Source organism: Peromyscus leucopus, chromosome 12 (assembly GCF_004664715.2).
Source record: "Peromyscus leucopus breed LL Stock chromosome 12, UCI_PerLeu_2.1, whole genome shotgun sequence".
NCBI classification, from domain to species: domain Eukaryota; kingdom Metazoa; phylum Chordata; class Mammalia; order Rodentia; family Cricetidae; genus Peromyscus; species Peromyscus leucopus.
The window spans coordinates 78,090,082-78,110,494 of NC_051073.1; the positions used below are offsets into that span (position 1 = coordinate 78,090,082).

The following is a 20,413-nucleotide window of genomic DNA, read 5'->3' on the forward strand; positions in this document are numbered from 1 at the left end:
GAGGACGTGTTGCCCACATCCCGACAGGCCTGTTGATGCTGGGCTATGGCACGGCCCAGGACAAACGCACCAGCATGTGCCGGACTGAGTGACCTCATCTTGAACAGGAAGGACAGAAATTCAGACATTGGCTCCCTCATCTGAGAAATCCAGGACCTGTAAGGATCGCATGAGTCTCTGCTGAGAACAGTGTCTCCAGCAACCTGCCAGGCTTGGCCTTTGAAGGGGCACACCACCTTTCAACGACCACTCTAGGAGCCAAGTTTTCTTTGTTTGTTTGTTTGTTTTTCTTTCTTTCTTTCTTTCTTTTTTCCTGTTTTTCTTTTTCATTTTTTTTTTTTTTTGAGACAAGGTTTTTCTGTGTATCTCTGGCTGTCCTGGGACTCTCTCTGTAGACCAGGGTGGCCTTGAACTCAGAGATCCACCTGCCTCTGCCTCCTGAGTGCTGGGATTAAAGATGTGTGCCACCATGCCTGACTCAACTTCTCTTTTTTTAATACAGTATTTTTAGTAACTCCTTGAGAATTTCATGCATTCATACCATGATTTTGTTCATTCATATTCACCCCCCACTTCTCCCCCAACTCCCCTCAGATTCGGCCCCCACCTCCCTACCCCTCCCAACGCCATGTCCTTTTTTATTTTAGATTGGTTTACTTTTCATTTTATGTGTGTGTGTTGCTCAGATGTATGTCTGGAGGCCTCAGAGTTCAGAAGAGAGTGTCAAATCCCTTGGAACTGGAGTTATGGACTCATGGACAGTTGTGAGATATCCTGCAGGTGCTGGGACTCAAACCCGGGTCCTTTGGAAGAGCAGCCAGTGCTCTTAACCACTAAACCATCTCTCTAGCCAAACCCCCTTTTTTTCACTGACCCACGAAGTCCGCTCCATGCTGCACATGTGCTCATGAGTGTGGGGCCATCCACTACAGCATGGTTGGCCCACCAGGAGCCACAATGAAAACCAACACCCCCCCCCCCCCCCGCAGGAGCCATCCTCTGTCATAGTTCCTCAGTTATGCGTGGGGCTTATAAGTCCTTCCCCTCTCCATGGTGGAATGCTAATTAACCTGATCTTGCACAGGTCTTGTGCAGGCAACCATGACTGCTTGAGTTTATGACTGCAGTGGTCCGATCCAGCTCAAAGGACACTGTTTAACCCTGCTGCTCCCCCCAACCTCTGGTTCTTATGACCTTTCTGTCCCCTCTTCCTAAATGGTCTCTGAACTTGGGGAGTTCGATATGGAAGTCCCATTTGTAACTGAGCACTACAGAGACACTTACGCTCTGCACATTGACCAGCTGTGTGTTTCTGCATGAACCACCATCCACTGCGCTGAGACTCCTCTGATGAGGTCTGAGAGCTGCACTAATCTGTGGAGAGAGGAATGTGAATTTAGAGACTCAGCATGTCTTTCTTCTAAGCCACTTGGCCTATAGCACTTTATACCATCCAACACTAGGACAGTATTAGTTTGCTGAGTCTACCATTGCAAGGTGCCACAGACCGACTGGCTTAAACAGAATTGTGACAGTGGCGCCCCTCACTGCAGTCAGCCTAGCAGCAGAAGAGTCTTTGGGGATAGCCCAGGCTAAAGGCAGGGAGACCTTCTGGAGGCTACTTAGAAGAGCCGCCCACATGTGACAGTTCCCAGGTCTCCGGGTTCTTCAGTTCCTGCCTCTGACTAGCTGCTCTTTGGAGGAGTTCCCATTTTCAGATTCAGTTCTCTTTTTTGTTCTCTCTCTCTCTCTCTCTCTCTCTCTCTCTCTCTCTCTCTCTCTCTCTCTCTCTCGATCTCTCTCTCTCTCTTTCCCTGACAGGTGGGTGTGGCAGTACACACCTACAATCACAGTGCTCTGGAGAGGTTGAGCAGGAACATCATGAATTTCAATTCAGTCTGGGCTACTTAGTGTAACTATTATAAAGAAAATAAAAACAAACAGGTAACAACAGGGTGCAGCTCCTTGAGGCACAGATAGGGATGATGGGACTGGACCTCTGCCCCACACTGAGGGACAGCAACCACCAGCATATACCAGGGAGCCCTGTTTTGGCAAGTCTGTCATCATGTCTGGTGAGCCAAGACCCTGGGCAGGAGGTCTGGCAGAGCCCTCGAGGCTGTCTTGTCTGATGGCCCTGCTGACCCTGCTCCTGCTGGCACAGAAGCACAGAAGACAGACTTGGTCTGGCTGCGTCTCTTCCTCCAGGTGTAACTTTGCAATGCTTCCTGGATTGAAGCGTAATTAGGCCATTCTCAGGGATGCTGGGCAGCTTTAGATTGGTGGCCACGCCTCTCACTGTTCTGAGCTCTTGTGAGGTCTAGAGCACCTCCTTCCAGCCCCAAGAAGCACATTCATGCGTCTTCATCTCCTGTCTACATGGGATCTTTTCCCCCCCTCACACAGGGTTTCTCTGTATAGCCATAGATGTCCTAGAACTCACTCTGTAGACCAGGCTGGCCTCGAACTCACAGAGATCTGCCTGTCTGCCTCCTGAGTGCTGGATTAAAGACTTGTACTACTCCACTCGGCTTACATGGGACCTCTTAAAGACACCCTGGCGCAGTGTATGCCTCTCTTCTACTCAGTGGTACATGGCTCTGACCTGTCAGACACACAGCAAATACTGATTGAAATAAATAGGGACTGAGGAGAACCCCTAGTGTACCCTTAAAGTATGAGCAGGTCTCCATCCAGGACACTGGGACTGCTGGTGGCATCTGCTTCATCTCCCCTATGTCTGTCCATGGCTGACTTCCACAGGCCAAGGTGTCCCTCAGCACAGTCGGTCAAAGGCAGGAAAGAGGCAATGGTTGACTGAGCTGAGACCTCCAGTGTCCTTACCGGGACATGGCCAGCCACCAGAAACCTCAAAACTCAAGCAGCGGATACCTGAGTGGGGCCCTGGTGGCTGCTTCCTGGAGCTGTTCTGGATGCACTGCCCTGACTCCACACCAGCCCTGAGCAATGCTAGACGCTCAGCCAGGGCCTGGGGTGGAGTGCTGGGTTAGAGTCTGTGCCTGCCACAGAGTGTGTTAGGGCCACTGTGGCATCCCACCCTCGGGACCCACTGGGTGGAGGCCAGACCCCTGCTTTGTGTCCTGCTTATTCCAGAAAGATTTCCAGATCTGTCAGTGGCCCGACACTTGCAGGTCAGGTCTGGGAGGTGGGATACAGTGAGGAACTGGGGTGAGCCCTAGGAACTCCAGTGCCGAGACAGGCAGAGCAGATTCCTCTCTGAGCAGTTGGCTGGCTTATGATCAATGTCACTGGTGCTCCGGCCTCTGCACCATCTCTCTTTCCAAAGCACACATTCTTGTGAAATTTATTAGAAAAGACTTGTATTTGTTTTGGTTTACCTGTGCATATGTGTGCCTGCATGTGGATGTGCACCACATTTGTGAAGGTGCCTGCGGCAGGCAGAAGAGGGGGTAGAATCACCTGGAATGCAGTTATAGGCAATTAGTTGAAAGCCACCAGTGTGGATGCTGGGCACTTGGGTCCTCTGCAAGAGCATCAAATGCTCTTGACTGCTGGACCATCTTTACAGTCGATAAGGTTTTTTGTTTGTTTGTTTGTTTGTTTGTTTGTTTAATGCCTCCGTGCTTCTGGGAGAACCTTGATGTTGGCACCATTTCCTAAGTCACTCATCTTTTTCTTCCATCTTTGGTTTTCCAAAAAGCCCCGGAAGTGCAATGAGGTCAGACAACCTCTGAGGTGTGGGGTACCTTGGCAGGGAGGTGTCCAGCCCTGTATGTGCACCCAGTATCGGGGATCCTGGAGAGCTCAGTGACAGGCAGCCACGTCTGATACAGTCCCCACATCCAAGGGTCCCAGCCTGGACTGCACCCTACCTCCCAGACCCCCAGACTCTCCAGCTTGTCCGATGTCATAGAGGCCCCCTCCACCTCCTCAAAGTCTCAGGCTGTTGTTCTGGGCCCCTGGGCTGGCTCCCTCTCTCAAAGCACAGACACCCTTTGTAGCAGTATTTCAGCTGCCCAGTGCGGGGCTTGGTGCGGACCAGGGCTCAGCCTCACTGGAGCTTTGCAATGCACACAGGCAGTTTTAAGCAGTCGGTCAGCACCTCTTGGAGGGGCAGCTGCTGGGATTCTGTGCCCTTCTGATCACTTGTTTTGGTGATGAGGGCTGGTGTGTGGGCCCCTTATGTTCCTCCAGAGGGAAATCAAGAAAAGGGTTCTCTAGAATTTCCCTGTGTTTTGAGACAACCACTGCCTTTGGGGGCAGGGAGGACGTCCCTGAGTCTGGAGTTCCCATAGATCCCCCTCTGCAAGATGAATGCCCCCCTGCAGAGGGAGAGAGGTTCTGGACTCCAGAGCCTGCAGTCTGCAGCCTCCTACACTCTGATTCTCTTGGCTTCCCCACACCCACTCCACCCGCCATGATTCTGAGGCAAGCATGGGACGAGGCTTTCCTGAGGGCTGGACTGGGCTGAGCACTAGGAGCCCCGCAGAACTCACGTGACCAACGGTCTGATTCTGCTGAAGGGGGTATCATGGAGGGTGTCTGGACAGGAGGGGCTGGGAACAGCGCCACACTTACGGGCAGTGCAGACCCCAGAGCACACTGGCAGGAAACGGAAGGGAGCCCTTCCTGGTGCAGAGCCCTCCCGTGCAAGTGGGTGAGCCTAGGTCTTCTGGCTCCACAGGGCGGTGACAGCAAAAACGGTGTGAGAACAAAGCCCACAGGAAGACAAAGACTGGGAGATGAAGGGAGAGGGGATGAAGCACCGTGAGTTCGTAGTGGGCTGTGGGAGCAGTCACGCCCCTGGCTGGGCTGGGCTCAGGAGACAGGCTGGCTCCACCACGGGCCTGGTTTTAGTAGTATGCGGATCCCCAGCTCTCTCTGACCTGCACTCTGACCTGTGCTTCAGCACAAGCATGGGGCTGGAGAGATGGCTCAGTGGTTAAGAGCACCGACTGCTCTTCCAGTAGGCCTGGGGTTCAATTCCCAGCACCCACGTGGCAGCTCACAACTGTCTGTAACTCCAAGATCTGATACCCTCCCACAGAGATACATGCAGGCAGAACACCAATGTACATAAAATAAGAATAAAAAAAGAAAGAAAGAAAGAAAGAACCAGGATCTCAGCTCGAGGCAGGCCTGCCTGAGGTGGTTATGGGGGAGGCTGTGTAGAAGGTTGTGGGACAGGGTCTCACCTGCTGCAAACAGCTTGACCTCGGCTTGACCTCAGCCCTCCACCTCAGAGTGAACAGCAGGGATGGATGTAGTAAACAGTCTAGACTTTTGTTACTATTGGCCCCAGGTGTTCCCATCTCCCAAGGACAAAAGTCCCCACCCTTGTCACCCGCCTCCTTTGCTCTGGCGTGGTCACTAGGTTTTGCTGTCTCCCCAAGAGCTTCTCGCTCCCCCCAGCTGGCCTTATGATGCCAGGGGAAAGCTTGCTCCCTCTGCGGTCTTGTGCTGAGGGGGAGACACAGCATGGTTTAACAAAGAGAAGAAAAAAATCTCTAAAAAGCGAGCTATTTGTAGCCCAAGTTGCTTGAACAGATTTTTCGTGGTGTGGCTTATTTTTTCACTCATTAACTTCTTTTCCTTATGAATTAAAAAAAAATAGCATTTCCCCACGCAGGACTCTTTTGTTTACTTCTCTCTGTACTACAAGCCGGCATGTGCGACAGCAAGACACAGCAGGTGCCCACCAGGAAGGTGGCCTCCCTTAAAGCCCAAGCGTCTTGAACAGGTCACTGCGGTGTCTGCCTCTCCTGTTGCCCACCAGACGCCCTGCTGGCTGTACTTTCAGATGGGCAAAAGCCAAACAGGAATTCTGTTCACACCTCAGCCCCTGGCTATTCTGGCCAGAGTCTCTGACCTTTGTGACGCTTGCACTGTCCACATGGCAGGACTGGGGACGGGCCCGACAAATCTGATGGCTGATAATGCCTTCGTGGCCTATTTTCCTGACCTCGGAAATGTCCCCGGTGCATGCGGTGTCTCTTGGGTCACAAGTATCACTCTCCTCAGCATAACAGGGCAACCTCCTTCCTCTGTGGGTGTCCTGAAGCTGTGTCCAGGGCTTGCTGACCGCTGTAGATGAACAGGGTCCTAGCACAAGGGAGCAGATCTCAACTCTCCCCCAGATTGAGTATCTCAAGCACCCTCAGTGTATTTACGTGTGGTACCAAGGCAGGCTGCCCCTTCAAAGCGTGCCTCTCAGGCCTCAGTGACACCAGTCCACTCGTTTCCCATCAGGCACTGGTCCCTAGCCCAACTGCATTTCTTTGAAACATAATCTTGGCGTAGCTCATCCATTCGCCTCCCATCTCTGGAACTGCTTTACTATTTTTTTTTTTTTTTTGCCAAGTCCTTTGTGTTGAGGGCTCCTCCGAATTGTTTTATAATCTAGTCCTCTTCTACACACAAGCCTCCCTCTTACACTTCCCCCAAGGCCAAACGCAACCCCCTAACTAGAGGCCACCAGGAGTGGCCCTTCTCGGCCCCAAGGAATTTTCTTCCTTTCTCCCACTTGGTTTTTGCCACCAGAGTGACAGTAACAGTCAACACATGCTAAGTGTCCCACTCTTCCTTCATGGGTGTCTCCAGACTCACAGGACTGATAAGTGCCATGCTCAGAAGTCCCGGCTCTTTGAGTGTGTCTGCCAACTGCCTCAGATTGCCTATATTCCTTTATCAGAGATCCAATTTCCCCAAAACTCCATGAAAAATTCAATGGCGAGGCCAAACCTTAAAGATGTGCAGACACTTACTGGAGGGATTAGTCCAGTGTTTCACTACAAAATAATGAGTGTTTGACTGCGGGTGCCCTCTAGACTCCAAAGAAGTACCACAGTGTGTCACACACTCACCCCATCTGGTCCTGAGGCTGTAGATGAGAGGCTGGGACCAGGGAAAGTCCCTGCACTGGTCCCAGACTCTCCGGTGACTACAGGTCAAAGGCACCTAGGAATGCAGCATTAACACAGAAGGTAGGCGCGGCATTCACACGGTGGGTCACTTAGTCCCTATCAGCTTATTGAAGATTCAAGGCCACAGCATCTTCATGTATAAGTGGGACTCTGACCCCGAATCTGGCTTCATGGTGCCCCTCAGCCCCCCAGTTGCCAGGGTGATGGAGAGCACACATCACAGCCTGTGAGTCTACGGAACACCAGGGGCCAGAGCTAGAGCAAGAAGGGGTAAGGTGGGCTTCAGATCGTGCCCGTCTGGCCCCACACCTCAAGTACTCCCGTTTTGCAGTCCAGGAAAAGAGGCCATGCAACCACGCCCCGCCATGTGCTTTGCATCTTGCCCAAGTGTGTGTGCTTCTAGAGTAGGGTGCCCAGCAGGACTGTAGGAGGAGAGCTGGGTATTAGATTCTGCCCAACCATCAGTACCAGGAGCAGGGCTCCCAGGCCTGCCCCTCCCAAGTGCATCTCAACGGGGTGAAGAGGGGTACCTATAACCCTTGAACTCATGCATCAGCTGCATGAAGCTGACAGCACAGTCCTGGGACGGGCCTTATAGAATGGCCACAGTGATGGAAGGTCAGAGGCCCAGGATACGGGTTCCAGCGACAGCCCAGGGAGCGCAGAGTCCAGGCCTGGGCTGATGACAGGAAGGGGAGGGGGCGTTCCGGACTAGGCCGTGGGAATAGCCGGGCTGCTCCAGCCCAGAGAACCAAAGGCCTGGGGGGCAGGGGGGGGACCACAGCGGGACGCCTCAGTCCCCGCCCCCACCGGCCGCTCCGGGTCGCGCGTGGGCGCGGCGGGCGCCGATTGGCTGGCGGGCGCGCGGGCGGGGCGGGTGGTGGCGGCGCGGAGGGGCGGGTCACCCCGCAGCCGGCCTCGGCCTCCACCGCTGGTCGCCGCGCCCCGCCCGCGCGCCCGCCGCCGCACATCCCCCGCCGGCGGCCACCATGAGCACAGGACTGCGGTACAAGAGCAAGCTGGCGACCCCAGGTGAGCCCGGCGCCTGTCCGCGTGCCCGCGCGCGCCTTTGTCCCCGCCGCCCGCCCGCCCGCCTCTCACCGTCTGTCTCCGTCTCTCCCCTGCCCGCCGGCCCGGACCCGCCCGGACCCGCCCCGCCCCGGACCGCGACCCCGACCACGCAGAGGACAAACAGGTACCGGCGCCGCGCCGCTCGGCCGGTGGTGAGACCCGACCGGCTGTCACCCATTGTGGCACCGATGCTGGTGGCGCCCAGGCGTGACCCCGCCCCCGCCGGCCGTCACCCAGCCCTGTGGCGATAATCGATTATCTGTAGGGGCAGCGCCGCCGCTCCTGGGGCTACGGAGGGGAAGAGTGGGCACCGCGCCTGGCTTCCTGACCTGCGTAGCAGGGGCCTAGGCATCGCCCCGGGGTGGAGGGCCTCTCTCTTCTGGTCCAGGGCCAGCATCTCCTTCCTAACCTAACCAGAAGGCCACGTGCTGGGGGTCCAGGGTGAGGCTGTAGTTATGACAGGCCAGGAACAGGGGAGGGGGGTCCTCCAGTTCCCCCGAGCAGCATCTTGGGGGCTTCTGCTTACCCCACTTCATGCCCATGCACCTTCGTGCTTCTCTCTCCCACACATGAATTCATGCTCACCAGTCCTCGGCAGGGCCTCTTCCGAGACCTGGAACTTTCACCGCTCCCTATCTGAGTCATCCCAGTGCCCAGCACTGGTCCTCCAAGCCTTGGGTATAGCCAGGCTGTGGCCTTCCAAAGGGCTAGCCTGATGCCCGCCCCTACGAGAGTGCGGGGCGACTGAGAAGCCGGCCTGGGTACCCTGTGAGAACCCAAAGGAGCCGAGGGTTGTGAAAGCTGAGTGGTGTGGAAGTGGGCGACCCTGTCCTCGGCGGCTTGAGCGAGGCCCTGTCTGAAGGAGGGAGTGGAGGGGATAGGCCCAGTTCTGACAGCCGAAGACCTGGGCAGGCTTGACTGGGGATGGAGGTTCACACCCAGCGTTGATGCCGGGTGGACCCCGGAGTACTAGACCGGCGTGAAGTGGGCAAAGCACGAGCAGCCGGCAGATGGGGTGAGCTGGAGCCCCCTGGTAGGGACATGCCCCGCCCAAGACTGGTGAGGATTATCGGGAGGGGCTCCCCCAGGAGCCTTCCTAGAGAACTGCCTCCCCATCCTCATCAGCAGGCCAGACAAAGCCTGCTGGGGACACTGATGCCTGGCTATTGTGTAAGGGAGAGGGAAGGAGCCAGAGGCTGGGGAGGCAGGGGCCCAGGCTTCTCCTCCAAGGCCTCCGGAAGGTCCTCCAAGTCACCTGCCTTGGGTACCCGCTGCTGGGCACCATTCTCCTGTCCGTCGCTGCCAGGATGGCGACCCCCCCCCTTCCTTCTGAATTGTGAGCCCTTCATGCCTACATCCGCCCATCTTCTGAGGTCAGTTAGGAGCCAGCCTCACACCATCCCTTAGCCTCAGGCCCAAAGGAAGAGAGAGAATCACTGGGGCACTGGGTCGTGGCAGATGGAGGGAGCCCCGCCCCGGAAGAGTGCCAGAGTTCAGGTGCAGGCCCCCGTGGGCCTGGGGGAGCAGCACACAGTGCCTTCAGGGCTCCCTGTGGTGTGCGAGACAGGGCTTAACCAGGTCTCCTGCTTACTCTACACTGGGGTGGGGGGTGGGGGTGTCAGCGCAGTAGTCTGTGGAAGGAGGTTGTCTGTCCGCCCCTTCCCCACACCCCTTCTTGGGCAGCGATGAGACCTCTTTCAGCTGAGCCTGCTCAGAATTCTGAGGATGGAGAAGCCTCGAGCGTCTCATTCGCACGAAGAGGTGGGCACAGCTGTGGCATATGGCGTCATCTCCCTGAGGAGTATTTGTTGGGCCTCGGGGACTAGAAAAAGGGTTGTGCAGAGCACCCCCTTTCTTAGGGCTTCCCCACGAGACACGCAGGCTGTGATGGCCAGAGTGGGTGATACTCAGACAGGTTGTGAATGGGGAGCAAGACTCAGGCTGTTTGACCTGAACTTCACCAGAGCGTGTACCTTCCCCATGGACAAGTGGAGGGGTAGCGTGAGACCAGCCAGCTCTGCTCAGCATCAGGGTGTGGCCGTCTTCCAGAGATGCCCTAGGCTGGAGATACCACCTATCTGGGTGGATGCCGGGCTGAGAGCCGTGTGTGTGATGTGTGTGAGATGCTGTGCCCCCAGCAGTGGGGGAGGGGAGGTGGGTGGACTCAGCCTGGAGGCCTCCTGCAGGTCAGCCAGGAGCCAGGAGCCTCTTTCTGGGAGCCAGAACTGGGAGGCTGCTTCTCAGCCCTGGGATGAATGACTCTCCTGTTCGTGCTGTGGGCCCACCCTCCTCCCCAGGTGCCAGCCACCCTCAGGCCCCACAGCAAGGCCCAGGGTGGAGGCCCCTCCAAGAAGCCAAGGGGGAGAGCCTTCCTGGAGGAGGGGTGGTTCCCGCGTGGGGGAGAGAGGGCTCCCGGTTCTTCGGCCACTGTCTAGTTTCTTGCCGCCTGGGGCTGGTGTGCTCTGATTCTGGTGGGGCTGAAAGGAGTGAGGAAAGGCTGGTGACTTCCCAGTTCATCAGCATCCTATGGTTCCAGGGACATGTGGTACCTCAAGTATTGGCATGTGTGGGCAGAGGCTTTGCCTAGCTGCAGCCTGACCAAGGCTTCCAAGCTAGGAAGGAAGGGGGCCATCTGAGCTCTGACCACTGCACCGCCCTTGCACCCTTTTGTTTGTTTGTTTTTTGAGACAGAGTCTCACTATGCAGCTCTGGCTGTGCTGGAACTCACTAGGTAGACCAGGCTGGCCTCGAACTCACAGAGATACACCTGTCTCTCCTCCCCAGGGGTTGGGGTTAAAGGCCAATGCCACTCTGCCTGGCCTCCCCCACTATTAACCTGTGCTAAGCAGGGGGGAGAGCGAGATCCGGGACAGGTCCTGGCAGGACTCAGTAAGGAAACGGTGCGCCCTGTCCTCAGCGCATATGAAGATGCCACGCGGGAAAAGAATGACCCCAGTCACAGGCACACGCACACGCGGGTGTTAGGGAGGAGTGAGCCCTCAGGGAGTGGGGAGTGGTGTGTCGGTGGGTAGTTTGGTGGCCATGGCACGGTTGGGGGGTGGGGGTGAGTTTCGGATGAAGTGCGAGGACAGCAAGGTGTTGGCTGGGGCCGCTTCCCGCGCCGGTGCGCGTGGGTCCGGAGCGTTCTGCAGCGCCCTCTGGTGGGCGGCAGCCGCGCGGCGTCCGGGAGGCAGGTCCGCGACCGCAGCCACCTCGCCGCCCGCCTGCGGACGGTCTGGACCCGACCTCGGGTGCCACGGCTGCGCTCCGGGTCCACGCGGCGCCCCCGCCCGCGCGCCTCTGCTGGGCCCTGCCCTCCGCAGCCGTTTGCTCGAGGCTCCGCCTGCGGCCCAATTTCCAGGCGACCGTTTCCCGGCGACGGCGGGCGGGGCGGTCCCCGCCACCGCTGCCGGGAGTCCGCGAAGCCCCGCCTCGGGCTCCAGTGCGCGAGCCGCTGCTGAGCCTCGACGCGGCCACAGTTCGCGGCCCCCCGCGCAGAGGCCGGGGAATGGCTCGCCCGGCTTCTGAGGTCGGCGGCCTACCAGGTAGGCGCTGCTCCCTCTTCCGGCCTCTGTTCTCGAGTCTTCAAAACCCGAGGCAGAAGAGGGCTTGAGAGCAAATTTGCCCAGCGCAAGTCGCTCGAGATCGCTGGCCCCGCCTGGCCCGACCCCGGCGTAGGGTCGGAACACGGCCGGCAGGGCCCGCGGGGTCGCCACGATGGACTCACTGGCAGCACCCCAGGACCGCCTGGTGGAGCAGCTGCTGTCGCCGCGCACCCAGGCCCAGAGGCGGCTCAAGGTGTGTGTGTGTGGTTGTGTGTGGAGTCAGGGTGGAATGTGGGTCATGTGTGCACGTGTGCTCGGCCAGGACCCTCTGGCTCCCAGAGAAGGTGGCAGGGGCTCCCGGGGCAGATGTCCACTAGGGGTGGGTGCAGGCAGCGCAGACCCTGCGGCGGCGGGGGAGGCTCGGTACTGCAGTCTATAAATAGCCCCCGCTCGGATGCTTGCTTCGGGAACCACCACCCCCAAGCCTGGATCTGGGCCAGACGAGCCGCCCACCCCGGATACTCTGGGGATGAGTTTGTGCTGAGGTCCTTGAATGTGTCTGAGGGGGTCTCCGTACTGATCCCCACCATCCACCTGGGGGGACACCTCTGCTGAGGCTGGGTCGGGGTGCCTTATCCTGCCACCCCCTCACCTACCTCGTCCTTCCGGCCTTTGCTCTACATGCCTCATCCCATCTTTGCTGATGAAATGCCCCTTGCCAGGGGCTGCGCTATCTGCTCACCCGAGCCACATTAGAGACAGGGCCTCGGGCTGCCCCAAACACCGAGGATATGCCCCTGACCTGCCCCAACTCCACCCCTGCCCTCAGGACATCGACAAGCAGTACGTCGGCTTCGCCACTCTGCCCAACCAAGTGCACCGAAAGTCGGTGAAGAAGGGCTTCGACTTCACCCTCATGGTGGCTGGTGAGTGGTCAGACGTGTGGGTGGAGCGTCTGCGGCCGGGGGTCAGCCCAGATCTAACCCAGCTCTCTCCCGGCTCCTTACGGCCAGGTGAGTCTGGCCTGGGGAAGTCCACTCTTGTCCACAGCCTCTTTCTGACCGACCTATACAAGGACCGGAAGCTGCTGAGTGCCGAGGGTGAGTAGCGGGCACACAGGTCCTCACCAGTTCACTCGCCCCTGCCCTGAGAGACCTCAGAGGGCGCCCGGCCACTCGCTGGAGGCTTGGGCCCCTATTTGGGGGGTGAGGAGGAGTCAGGATGAGACTGGGGCCCCGGCACCAGGGCGGGTGAGGGTACCCGGAGTGAAGGTGGAGATGGCCTGCAGATCCTGCCTCTCCTTCTCCTGCAGAACGCATCAACCAGACAGTGGAGATCCTGAAACACACCGTGGACATCGAGGAGAAGGGGGTCAAGTTGAAGCTCACCATTGTGGACACACCCGGCTTTGGGGACGCTGTGAACAATTCTGAGTGGTGAGGAGCAGGTTCCCTGCCCGAGGGTCGCCGCCCCGCCCCGCCGCCCCGCCCACTGCCCGCCGCCCCGCCCACCGCCCCGCCCACGGCCCCGCCCCACGGCCCCGCCGCCGCTCCAGGGCCGGCTTCACTCTCCTCCACCTGCAGCTGGAAGCCCATTACCGACTACGTGGACCAGCAGTTTGAGCAGTACTTCCGCGATGAAAGTGGCCTCAACCGGAAGAACATCCAAGACAACCGGGTGCACTGCTGCCTGTACTTCATCTCCCCCTTTGGACACGGGTGCGTGGCAGCCCCGAAGCCCGGCTCAGGGCGGGTGTCCCTGTCAGGGCATCCCCACCCCACCCCACCCCAACAACGCCGTCCCCACCCTGCCTCTGCAGACTGCGGCCAGTGGATGTGGGTTTCATGAAGGCGCTGCATGAGAAGGTGAACATCGTCCCGCTCATCGCCAAGGCCGACTGCCTGGTCCCCAGTGAGATCCGGAAGCTGAAGGATAGGGTGAGTCTTCTACAGCTGAGGGATGGGGGGTGGGATGGGGAAAACCCTCCGGGGGAGCTGGCCGGGGCCGAGTCTAAGCTCTGGCCCCACTGCTGCAGATACGGGAGGAGATTGACAAGTTTGGGATCCATGTGTACCAGTTTCCAGAATGTGACTCAGATGAAGATGAAGACTTCAAGCAACAGGACCGCGAACTGAAGGTGAGCGCGTAGCCGGCAGCGGGGAGGGCAAAACGTTGGCGGCCACCCGGCCCCCAGGGAGGGCTAAGCACCCAGGCCCAAGGAGATCAAGGCAGGAATCATGTGTTCCCAGAGGAGCGGGACTACACCCCCTGTCACAGGGCCGCAGGGTCACCTGTGTCCCTGTCTAGTCTGTGGTGGATCGTTTGGACCTCCCCTGGGTGCTTACTGGAGCACTTACTGGAGCCATTCTGGCCTGCTTTCCAAGAATCAGCACAGTGGCTGTGTAGAGTCCTAGTTCCCAAGATTCTGAGCTCCGGAGGGCGCTGGCTTGGAATACCCCGGAGGCTAGAAAGACGATGACAGAAAGCCAGGAACTAGGGGCCCGCTGGGCCCGGAGCGGTGGGCAGGGCCACCCACCAGTAAGCTTGGTCTTGGCTCTGTCTTGAAAAATGGAGGAAACTCCAGGAAGCATGCGGAGCCAGAGAAGCTGTGCACGGCCTGGCAGAAGCCCCAGGGCTTTGAGCTATGCAGAGGTTGTGGCTTTAGTGGGTAACAGAGGCACCACCAGAAGAGGGGCCGTGCGGGGTGGGATGGAGATGGTGGCCGCGCTGGATCGGCCACGCCCCCTCAGCCTCCGAGCCACGCCTCTTACAACGCCGGGCTGGCCTGGGCTGGGTCCTTGCTCCCCTTCCCCAGGAAAGCGCGCCCTTCGCTGTGATCGGCAGCAACACAGTGGTGGAGGCCAAGGGGCAGCGAGTCCGGGGACGGCTGTACCCCTGGGGGATCGTGGAAGGTGAGTTGAGGCAGGGCGCACTGGGTGCGGAGGAGGAGGAGGAGGAGGAGGAGGAGGAGGCTCCCCGAGGCTGAGGCCTGCCCACCGACCGCTCCTGCCCCACAGTGGAGAATCAAGCTCACTGCGATTTTGTGAAGCTTCGAAACATGCTAATCCGAACTCACATGCATGACCTCAAGGATGTGACCTGCGACGTGCACTACGAGAACTACCGTGCCCACTGCATCCAGCAGATGACCAGGTGGGCTACCCTACCGGAGATGACCTGCCCACCCCGGCCCAGGCCCTGGCGCCACGGAAGACCGCCCTGTCCCCAACAGACACCAGAACTTTGTCCCAATCCCCAAATCATCCCAGCGTCTTGACACTGGCATCCCCCATCCTCCTGACCGGAACCTCCCAACAGCTCAGCCCTCTCTTTCACAGCAAACTCACACAGGACAGCCGTATGGAGAGCCCCATCCCTATCCTCCCGCTGCCCACCCCGGACGCGGAGACGGAGAAGCTCATCAGGATGAAGGATGAAGAGGTGGGTGGACGTAGAGAGGGAGGCCAAGATTGCCGGGTGAAAGGGTCGGAAGGAGAAGCAGAGGGCGGGGTTAGGCCTCCGGTCTTCTCTCACTCTGACTTGGGTCGTCCCACCCACCAGCTAAGGCGCATGCAGGAGATGTTGCAGAAGATGAAGCAGCAAATGCAAGACCAGTGACAGCCAGCCCCAGGCCCACATCGCCAAGGATAGACGGCCGGTTTCCGGGCTGGCCCCTCCACCCCTGGATCCCAGGCTGTCCTGGATTCAACTCTGGGTTCATCTGGATCTCAGACGGCCTGGACCTAACCCTAATCCAAAGTGGCTTTGACCAGACTGTTCAGACCTGGAGCCACAGAGCCACAGCCCCCAGATGACCCTAATTTATTCTCAGCATCCACCCTTCCCGGTCATTCGTATCTGCTTCTGAGTGGTCTGAACCACGGCCCCTCCCCCAACTTCCTGCCGCCCCGGCCCCCACCTCCCGCCTGTCTTAAGGGAACAAGTTGTGCTAATCTCCAAGATCTCTCTTCCTAAAAGATCACTGCCCCAGCGGCCAATAAACCAGGGTAGAGGAGGGACATGGACGCAGGATCTCGGGCCTATTAACCACGCTAGTGCCGCGGAACCGAGTTGGGAGGCCCCCCTCTGCGAGTTCCAGTGGGCTAGGAAGCATATGCTAATGTCCTACTGTGTGCGGAAGTAGGCCGGATCCCCCTCACTCCTTAACCACGCTCTGTTCGGGACCAGAGCACACGGGTTTGGAGGCTGAGGCCTTTAGGAAGACCCCAGACCTAGCAGCATCTAGGAGGAAGGCGGGGACGCGATGCGCTAGACCGCTCACGCCCCCTTCCTGGGTAGACCTGACGGACTCCGGGGGCGGCTGGAACGGGGTCCTCCATGCCTAGACTACTCTCACCTACCTATAGGTCAAGGTCTTCTCCCAGCAGCTCTGTTGCTCTGGGATTCCAGCCCTTGGCCGCCTCCATCTCTCCACCCGCATGTCCCCTCCCCACACACCCCATTCTCTGTTTTGTTCAGTTGTGAATGCCGCGTCCTGTCCTGGTGGCAGGAGAACAAAGTTGGTGAACGTCGCAGCGAGTGTCCGAGTGTTCCATGAGGCCCAGGGAGCGGGCGGGGGCGGAAGCCCGGGATGCCTGCGGGGCCCTGGCGATAGTACCCTATCTGTCACCGCAACACCCTTGCGCGCCGGCTCAGAGTTATTTTTGGCCAGGCGGCAGAACTGTGGTCTGTTGCTGCAGTCTCGGGCCATCGCCACTCCAGAAAGAATTGGGCTGCCATCCTTTCGCCATGGGCTCCCGTGAGTTCTGGGGTCGGGTCTGCCGCTTCCTGGACAGAGCCACGCCAGGTGTTCTGGTTTGGGCAGCAATAGGCAAAGGCTTGGGTCAGACTTGGAGGGAAACACTAGCCAGCGTGCAGGGTGGCCGGGGTGGAGGCGCCTGCGGACTCGCGGGACGCTGGCCTTAGGAACTGGCGGGAGCCGCGCTGGCGCTCCCGGTGATGCTCGCGGCTCACGCCGGCGCTTCTCTTCCAGGGCCGCGCGGGGCGCTGAGCCTGCTGCTTCTGCTGCTAGCGCGGCCCAGCCTCCCAGCCGCAGGCTGCCCCGCGCCGTGCAGCTGCGCAGGGACGCTCGTGGACTGTGGGCGCCGCGGACTGACCTGGGCCTCGCTGCCCGCTGCCTTCCCTCCCGACACCACCGAACTGGTGCTGACCGGCAACAACCTGACCGCCCTGCCGCCCGGGCTTCTGGATGCGCTCCCTGCGCTGCGCGCAGTGCACCTGGGTGCCAACCCCTGGCGCTGCGACTGCCGCTTACTGCCGCTGCGCGCCTGGCTGGCCGGCCGCCCCGAACGCGCGCCCTACCGCGACCTGCGCTGCGTCGCGCCTCCGGCGCTGCGCGGCCGCTTGCTGCCCTACGTGGCAGAGGAAGAGCTGCGGGCAGCGTGCGCGCCCGGCCTGCTCTGCTGGGGGGCTCTGGTGGCGCAGGTCGCGCTGCTGGTCCTCGGGCTGCTACACGCGCTGCTGCTGGCGCTCCTACTGGGTCGCCTGCGGAGGCTGCGTGCGCGCGCGCGTGCCCACGCCTCCCGCGAGTTATCGCTCACAACCCCGCTGGTGGCCGAGCCGGCCGGAGCCGTTGCATCCTAAGAAAGGACAGGCGCAGACCTGCAAACTTTACGGGTCCCTGCTGGAGCACCCTCTCCTTCACCTGGATCTGCCTCGGCCTCTGCCCTTCCCCAATCTTCCAGATCCAAGCTCGGCAGGCCTAAATCCACGTGGGGCCAAACTGCCGCTGGCACTACCAGAGTGAAACAACCCTGAGCCTTCAGCGCCTGGGGAGGTGGAACGGCCCAGCTCGACACTGAGCAGTCTCCCCTGCCAGACTCCACACTGAATAAACCTTTCTCCTCCTCATCTGGCGGTTTCTGTACCATCTGACCTTGCCAAATTCCAGAAAGGGCCTGGGGGAGGTTGTTCAAGGGGACATTTTCACCCACTGCCAAACTGCCTTAGGGCAAACAGGAGTCGGTGGTTAAAATTCCCTCTACCCAGCTGTCTTGGAGGTCGTTCACAGTGAGGATGCCAGGGACAGAGAGGTCCCTCTGGCGCTGAGGAAGCTGGAGACCTGGGCAGGCAGCTTGTATGGGCAGGCAGCTTGGTCCAGGGGAGTGGCTCTTGTGGGAAGCCAGGGCCATGAGAACCTTTGAAGGACAGCTCAGGAATCGAGGTGTTCCTGGTCAATGGACGCCGCTGTGTGGACAGCTATCAGAGCACCAGAGACAGACGGAGGCTGGGGTGACTTGAAGACAGGTGACTGTGGACTGTGGTCCACTAGCACTCCACGGGTCATCCCAGTGGGGAATTGAACTCTGGAAGAGGAGGCAAGGCTAGGTTACAGAGACAAGATACAAGGGCCTTTAACCAGTCTCTGAAATATGGCCTGGAGTGAGTCAGGCCTCCTCCCACACCCCTGGGCCCCTCAAGTGTTCCCATCCTCCATCACCAACCCACAGCAGCCTCGGCCCTCCCGACAGGACAGGACTCCCTGACAGCACACATTACCTGCCCCTGCCTCCTTGACTGCCCAGCTGCAGCACGCCTGCCTGCCTTCTGCCCTTTACACATGCTATTCCTAGCCTGGCCCATGGCTCCCTTCCCTTTACAGCTCACTTTCTGTCTCTCCAGCAAGTCTCCTTCACTGCTCAGGACAACAAGGAGCACTCCATTTCCCGCGTTCCCGTTCTGGAGCGGAGAACTGGGTAATCGGGTTCCTTTCTGGGTGCCCAAATGAACAGAATGGCACCTTCCTCATTGGAGGTACCAGGCTCAGGGGTCCCTGTCCTGCGCTTAATGTGGGTCCCACCTGGCTGCCTCTATAATGGAAGCTTTTGTTTCTGTCAATCCTCATGAAGAGCCTTGGGTCTCAGCACAGGGTGCTGTGACCGCCACTGACCAGGTCGGGGAGGCTGTAGCTGACATGGCCTTTGTCCTGGCCTTTGTGGGACAAGACAGATGACCCTCCAGTAGGCTGATTCTATCTAGAGGCTGCCAGTCAGAGTGAGGCATAAGCCAATCCCTCCTTTGTGGGCAGGTGCAGGGCATCCGGCCCATTGTGGGCGGACTGTGTGCTTGTCTATCCGGCCTTATCACTGCATCAGGGACAGTGTCCTCTTTGTCCACCCTCCCAAGGGGTGGCCTGTCACCCTCAGGACCCCTGGTTGAGGCACACAGATAACACCTTGAAGTCAGTTGAATGCAGTGTGGGGAGGGGCGTTCCTTCTGCTTTTCAGGGGAGCAAATCGGGTCTTTAAGAATCATCTCATGCTTCCGTCTTTCCCTGTGGCTATGATGGAGCAGAGCTGGGACAAGCTTCCTGGGGTCCCCGCTCTTCTTCTCACTACGAACCCTTAGGAGGCAGTTGGGGGGCCTAGAAGAAAGTGACCAGAGGTCCCAAAATGTCTCCAAGCTAAGGAAGGATGTAACCCCAGACAGTGGAATGAGTCCCAGCAGGAGCCTTAGGAAGGAGCCCAGGCTCCGTGCTCACTGCTCACAGGGCTTGAAGGCTCCAGGACCAGACAGAGTCTTGCTGAGAGGATGGGTTTGGGAATCCTCAAGGTCTGCTGCCACAAAGCCAGGGCTCACTGGGGAAGAAACAGGGCTGGCATGACAGTGAGTTCAGACAGAAGGATGGACGTCTTGCTCCCTGGTTAACGGGGCAGCTGTACATCCCCCCAGGAGACCCTCTTGATGGACCCTCTGTGTCTCAACTGGCCAGTGCCAAGACACCAGCCTGGCCCCAGTGGTTGGCCCTCCTAATGGCCTGGAAGTTTCTCCAGTTCTAACTCCTGACCCTAGGCTGACCCTCCACGTGCTTAGCCCTGGGGTCTCAGCCTCCAACAAGTGTGGGGAAGTGGATGGTCCCAGCTCAGTGCTTCTGAATGCACACACCGCCTCCTCAGCCCAGCCTCCAGCATCGTCTTCCACTTCAGAGACAACACACCTGCCCTGGAGTCTCCGCCCCAGTCACCAACTGGTCCCCTCTGTGGTCTGGGACTCCTCCCGGATGAGCATAAGTCACAAAGCTGGTCTCAAAGGTTTACATGGTACTGCTACACACATACAGACCCAAGCTGGCCGGTTCTGAGCCCTTCCTTTGGAGCTCAGGAAGTCAGGGGTGACTACACCACACTGCCCAGCCCTCCCTCGGTCTGCCAAGACTTCCGCTTTGCAGCAAGGCCCCACAAGCTGCACACATCACTCCTTCGCCTGCCACAGTGGATCTGCCCTCCCTCCTGAGACCTTCATCCTTATCCAAGGCTTCATTCAAACTGAGCGATTCCCAGCCTCAGCTAGCCTAACACAGGGCACAGAGGTGCGTTTAGAGAGGTCAAGCCACGGCGCTGTCAGCCAGCCAGTGACTGACTGACCAAGGAGCTGAATAGATGGAGTCCCAGTAAGGCCACACAAGGCCACCAGCCTAGGCAGAGGCAGAGCGGTGACCTCCCCCAGAGAGCCTCTACCTCATTGTGAAATAGACACGTGCTGCGGGAGGTGGGGGCTGTGGCCCTCCTTATTTATAACTATGGCTGAGCCCTGTCGTCCCCTCGAGCACCATGACCCCGACTGGCACCAGAGGGCGCTCGCAATCCGCAAAAGACGCAGAGCTCAGCGCACAGCCTAAAAGCCTGGGCGAACTCTAAGGACGCCTGGGATGTCCACCTAGAAAGCAGGGGACCGTCCAGACTGCACCGAGAGGGGTTGGCAGGTCATTCCCTCGGGGGATGGCGCGGAGGGCGCTGCGAGGCCGCTGACAGACGCAGAGAAGATGAGTGCGGGGTGGGGGGCGGGGGCGGGGGGCGGGCTTCCTCCTATCCATTGGCGCACTGACAGCCGGTCAACCGCAAAGATAAGGACCTCTTCCGCCTGGCGGGAAGG

The 20,413-nt window shown here is 59.1% G+C and overlaps 2 protein-coding genes across 3 annotated transcripts; both read left to right on the forward strand.

Annotated features, from left to right (window-relative positions):
* The first annotated feature begins 7,808 nt into the window (after positions 1-7,808).
* Septin5 (septin 5) lies at positions 7,809-16,053 on the forward strand. Of its 2 annotated transcripts, XM_028854176.2 has the most exons (12): positions 7,809-7,937; positions 8,090-8,100; positions 12,351-12,447; positions 12,535-12,621; positions 12,834-12,957; positions 13,105-13,239; positions 13,341-13,458; positions 13,557-13,658; positions 14,337-14,433; positions 14,539-14,674; positions 14,860-14,962; positions 15,083-16,053. In XM_028854176.2, the coding sequence occupies exons 1-12, from the start codon at positions 7,895-7,897 to the stop codon at positions 15,137-15,139; spliced, it is 1,110 nt and encodes a 369-aa protein (XP_028710009.1). In that variant the 5' UTR covers positions 7,809-7,894; the 3' UTR covers positions 15,140-16,053. The 2 variants fall into 2 exon arrangements, with proteins under 2 accessions (XP_028710009.1, XP_028710008.1); XM_028854175.2 differs by lacking the exons at positions 7,809-7,937; positions 8,090-8,100 and adding an exon at positions 11,447-11,774.
* Positions 15,473-17,392, forward strand: Gp1bb (glycoprotein Ib platelet subunit beta). Its single transcript, XM_028854177.1, has 2 exons — positions 15,473-16,280; positions 16,515-17,392. The coding sequence occupies exons 1-2, from the start codon at positions 16,076-16,078 to the stop codon at positions 17,123-17,125; spliced, it is 816 nt and encodes a 271-aa protein (XP_028710010.1). The 5' UTR covers positions 15,473-16,075; the 3' UTR covers positions 17,126-17,392.
* Positions 17,393-20,413: the final 3,021 nt, after the last annotated feature.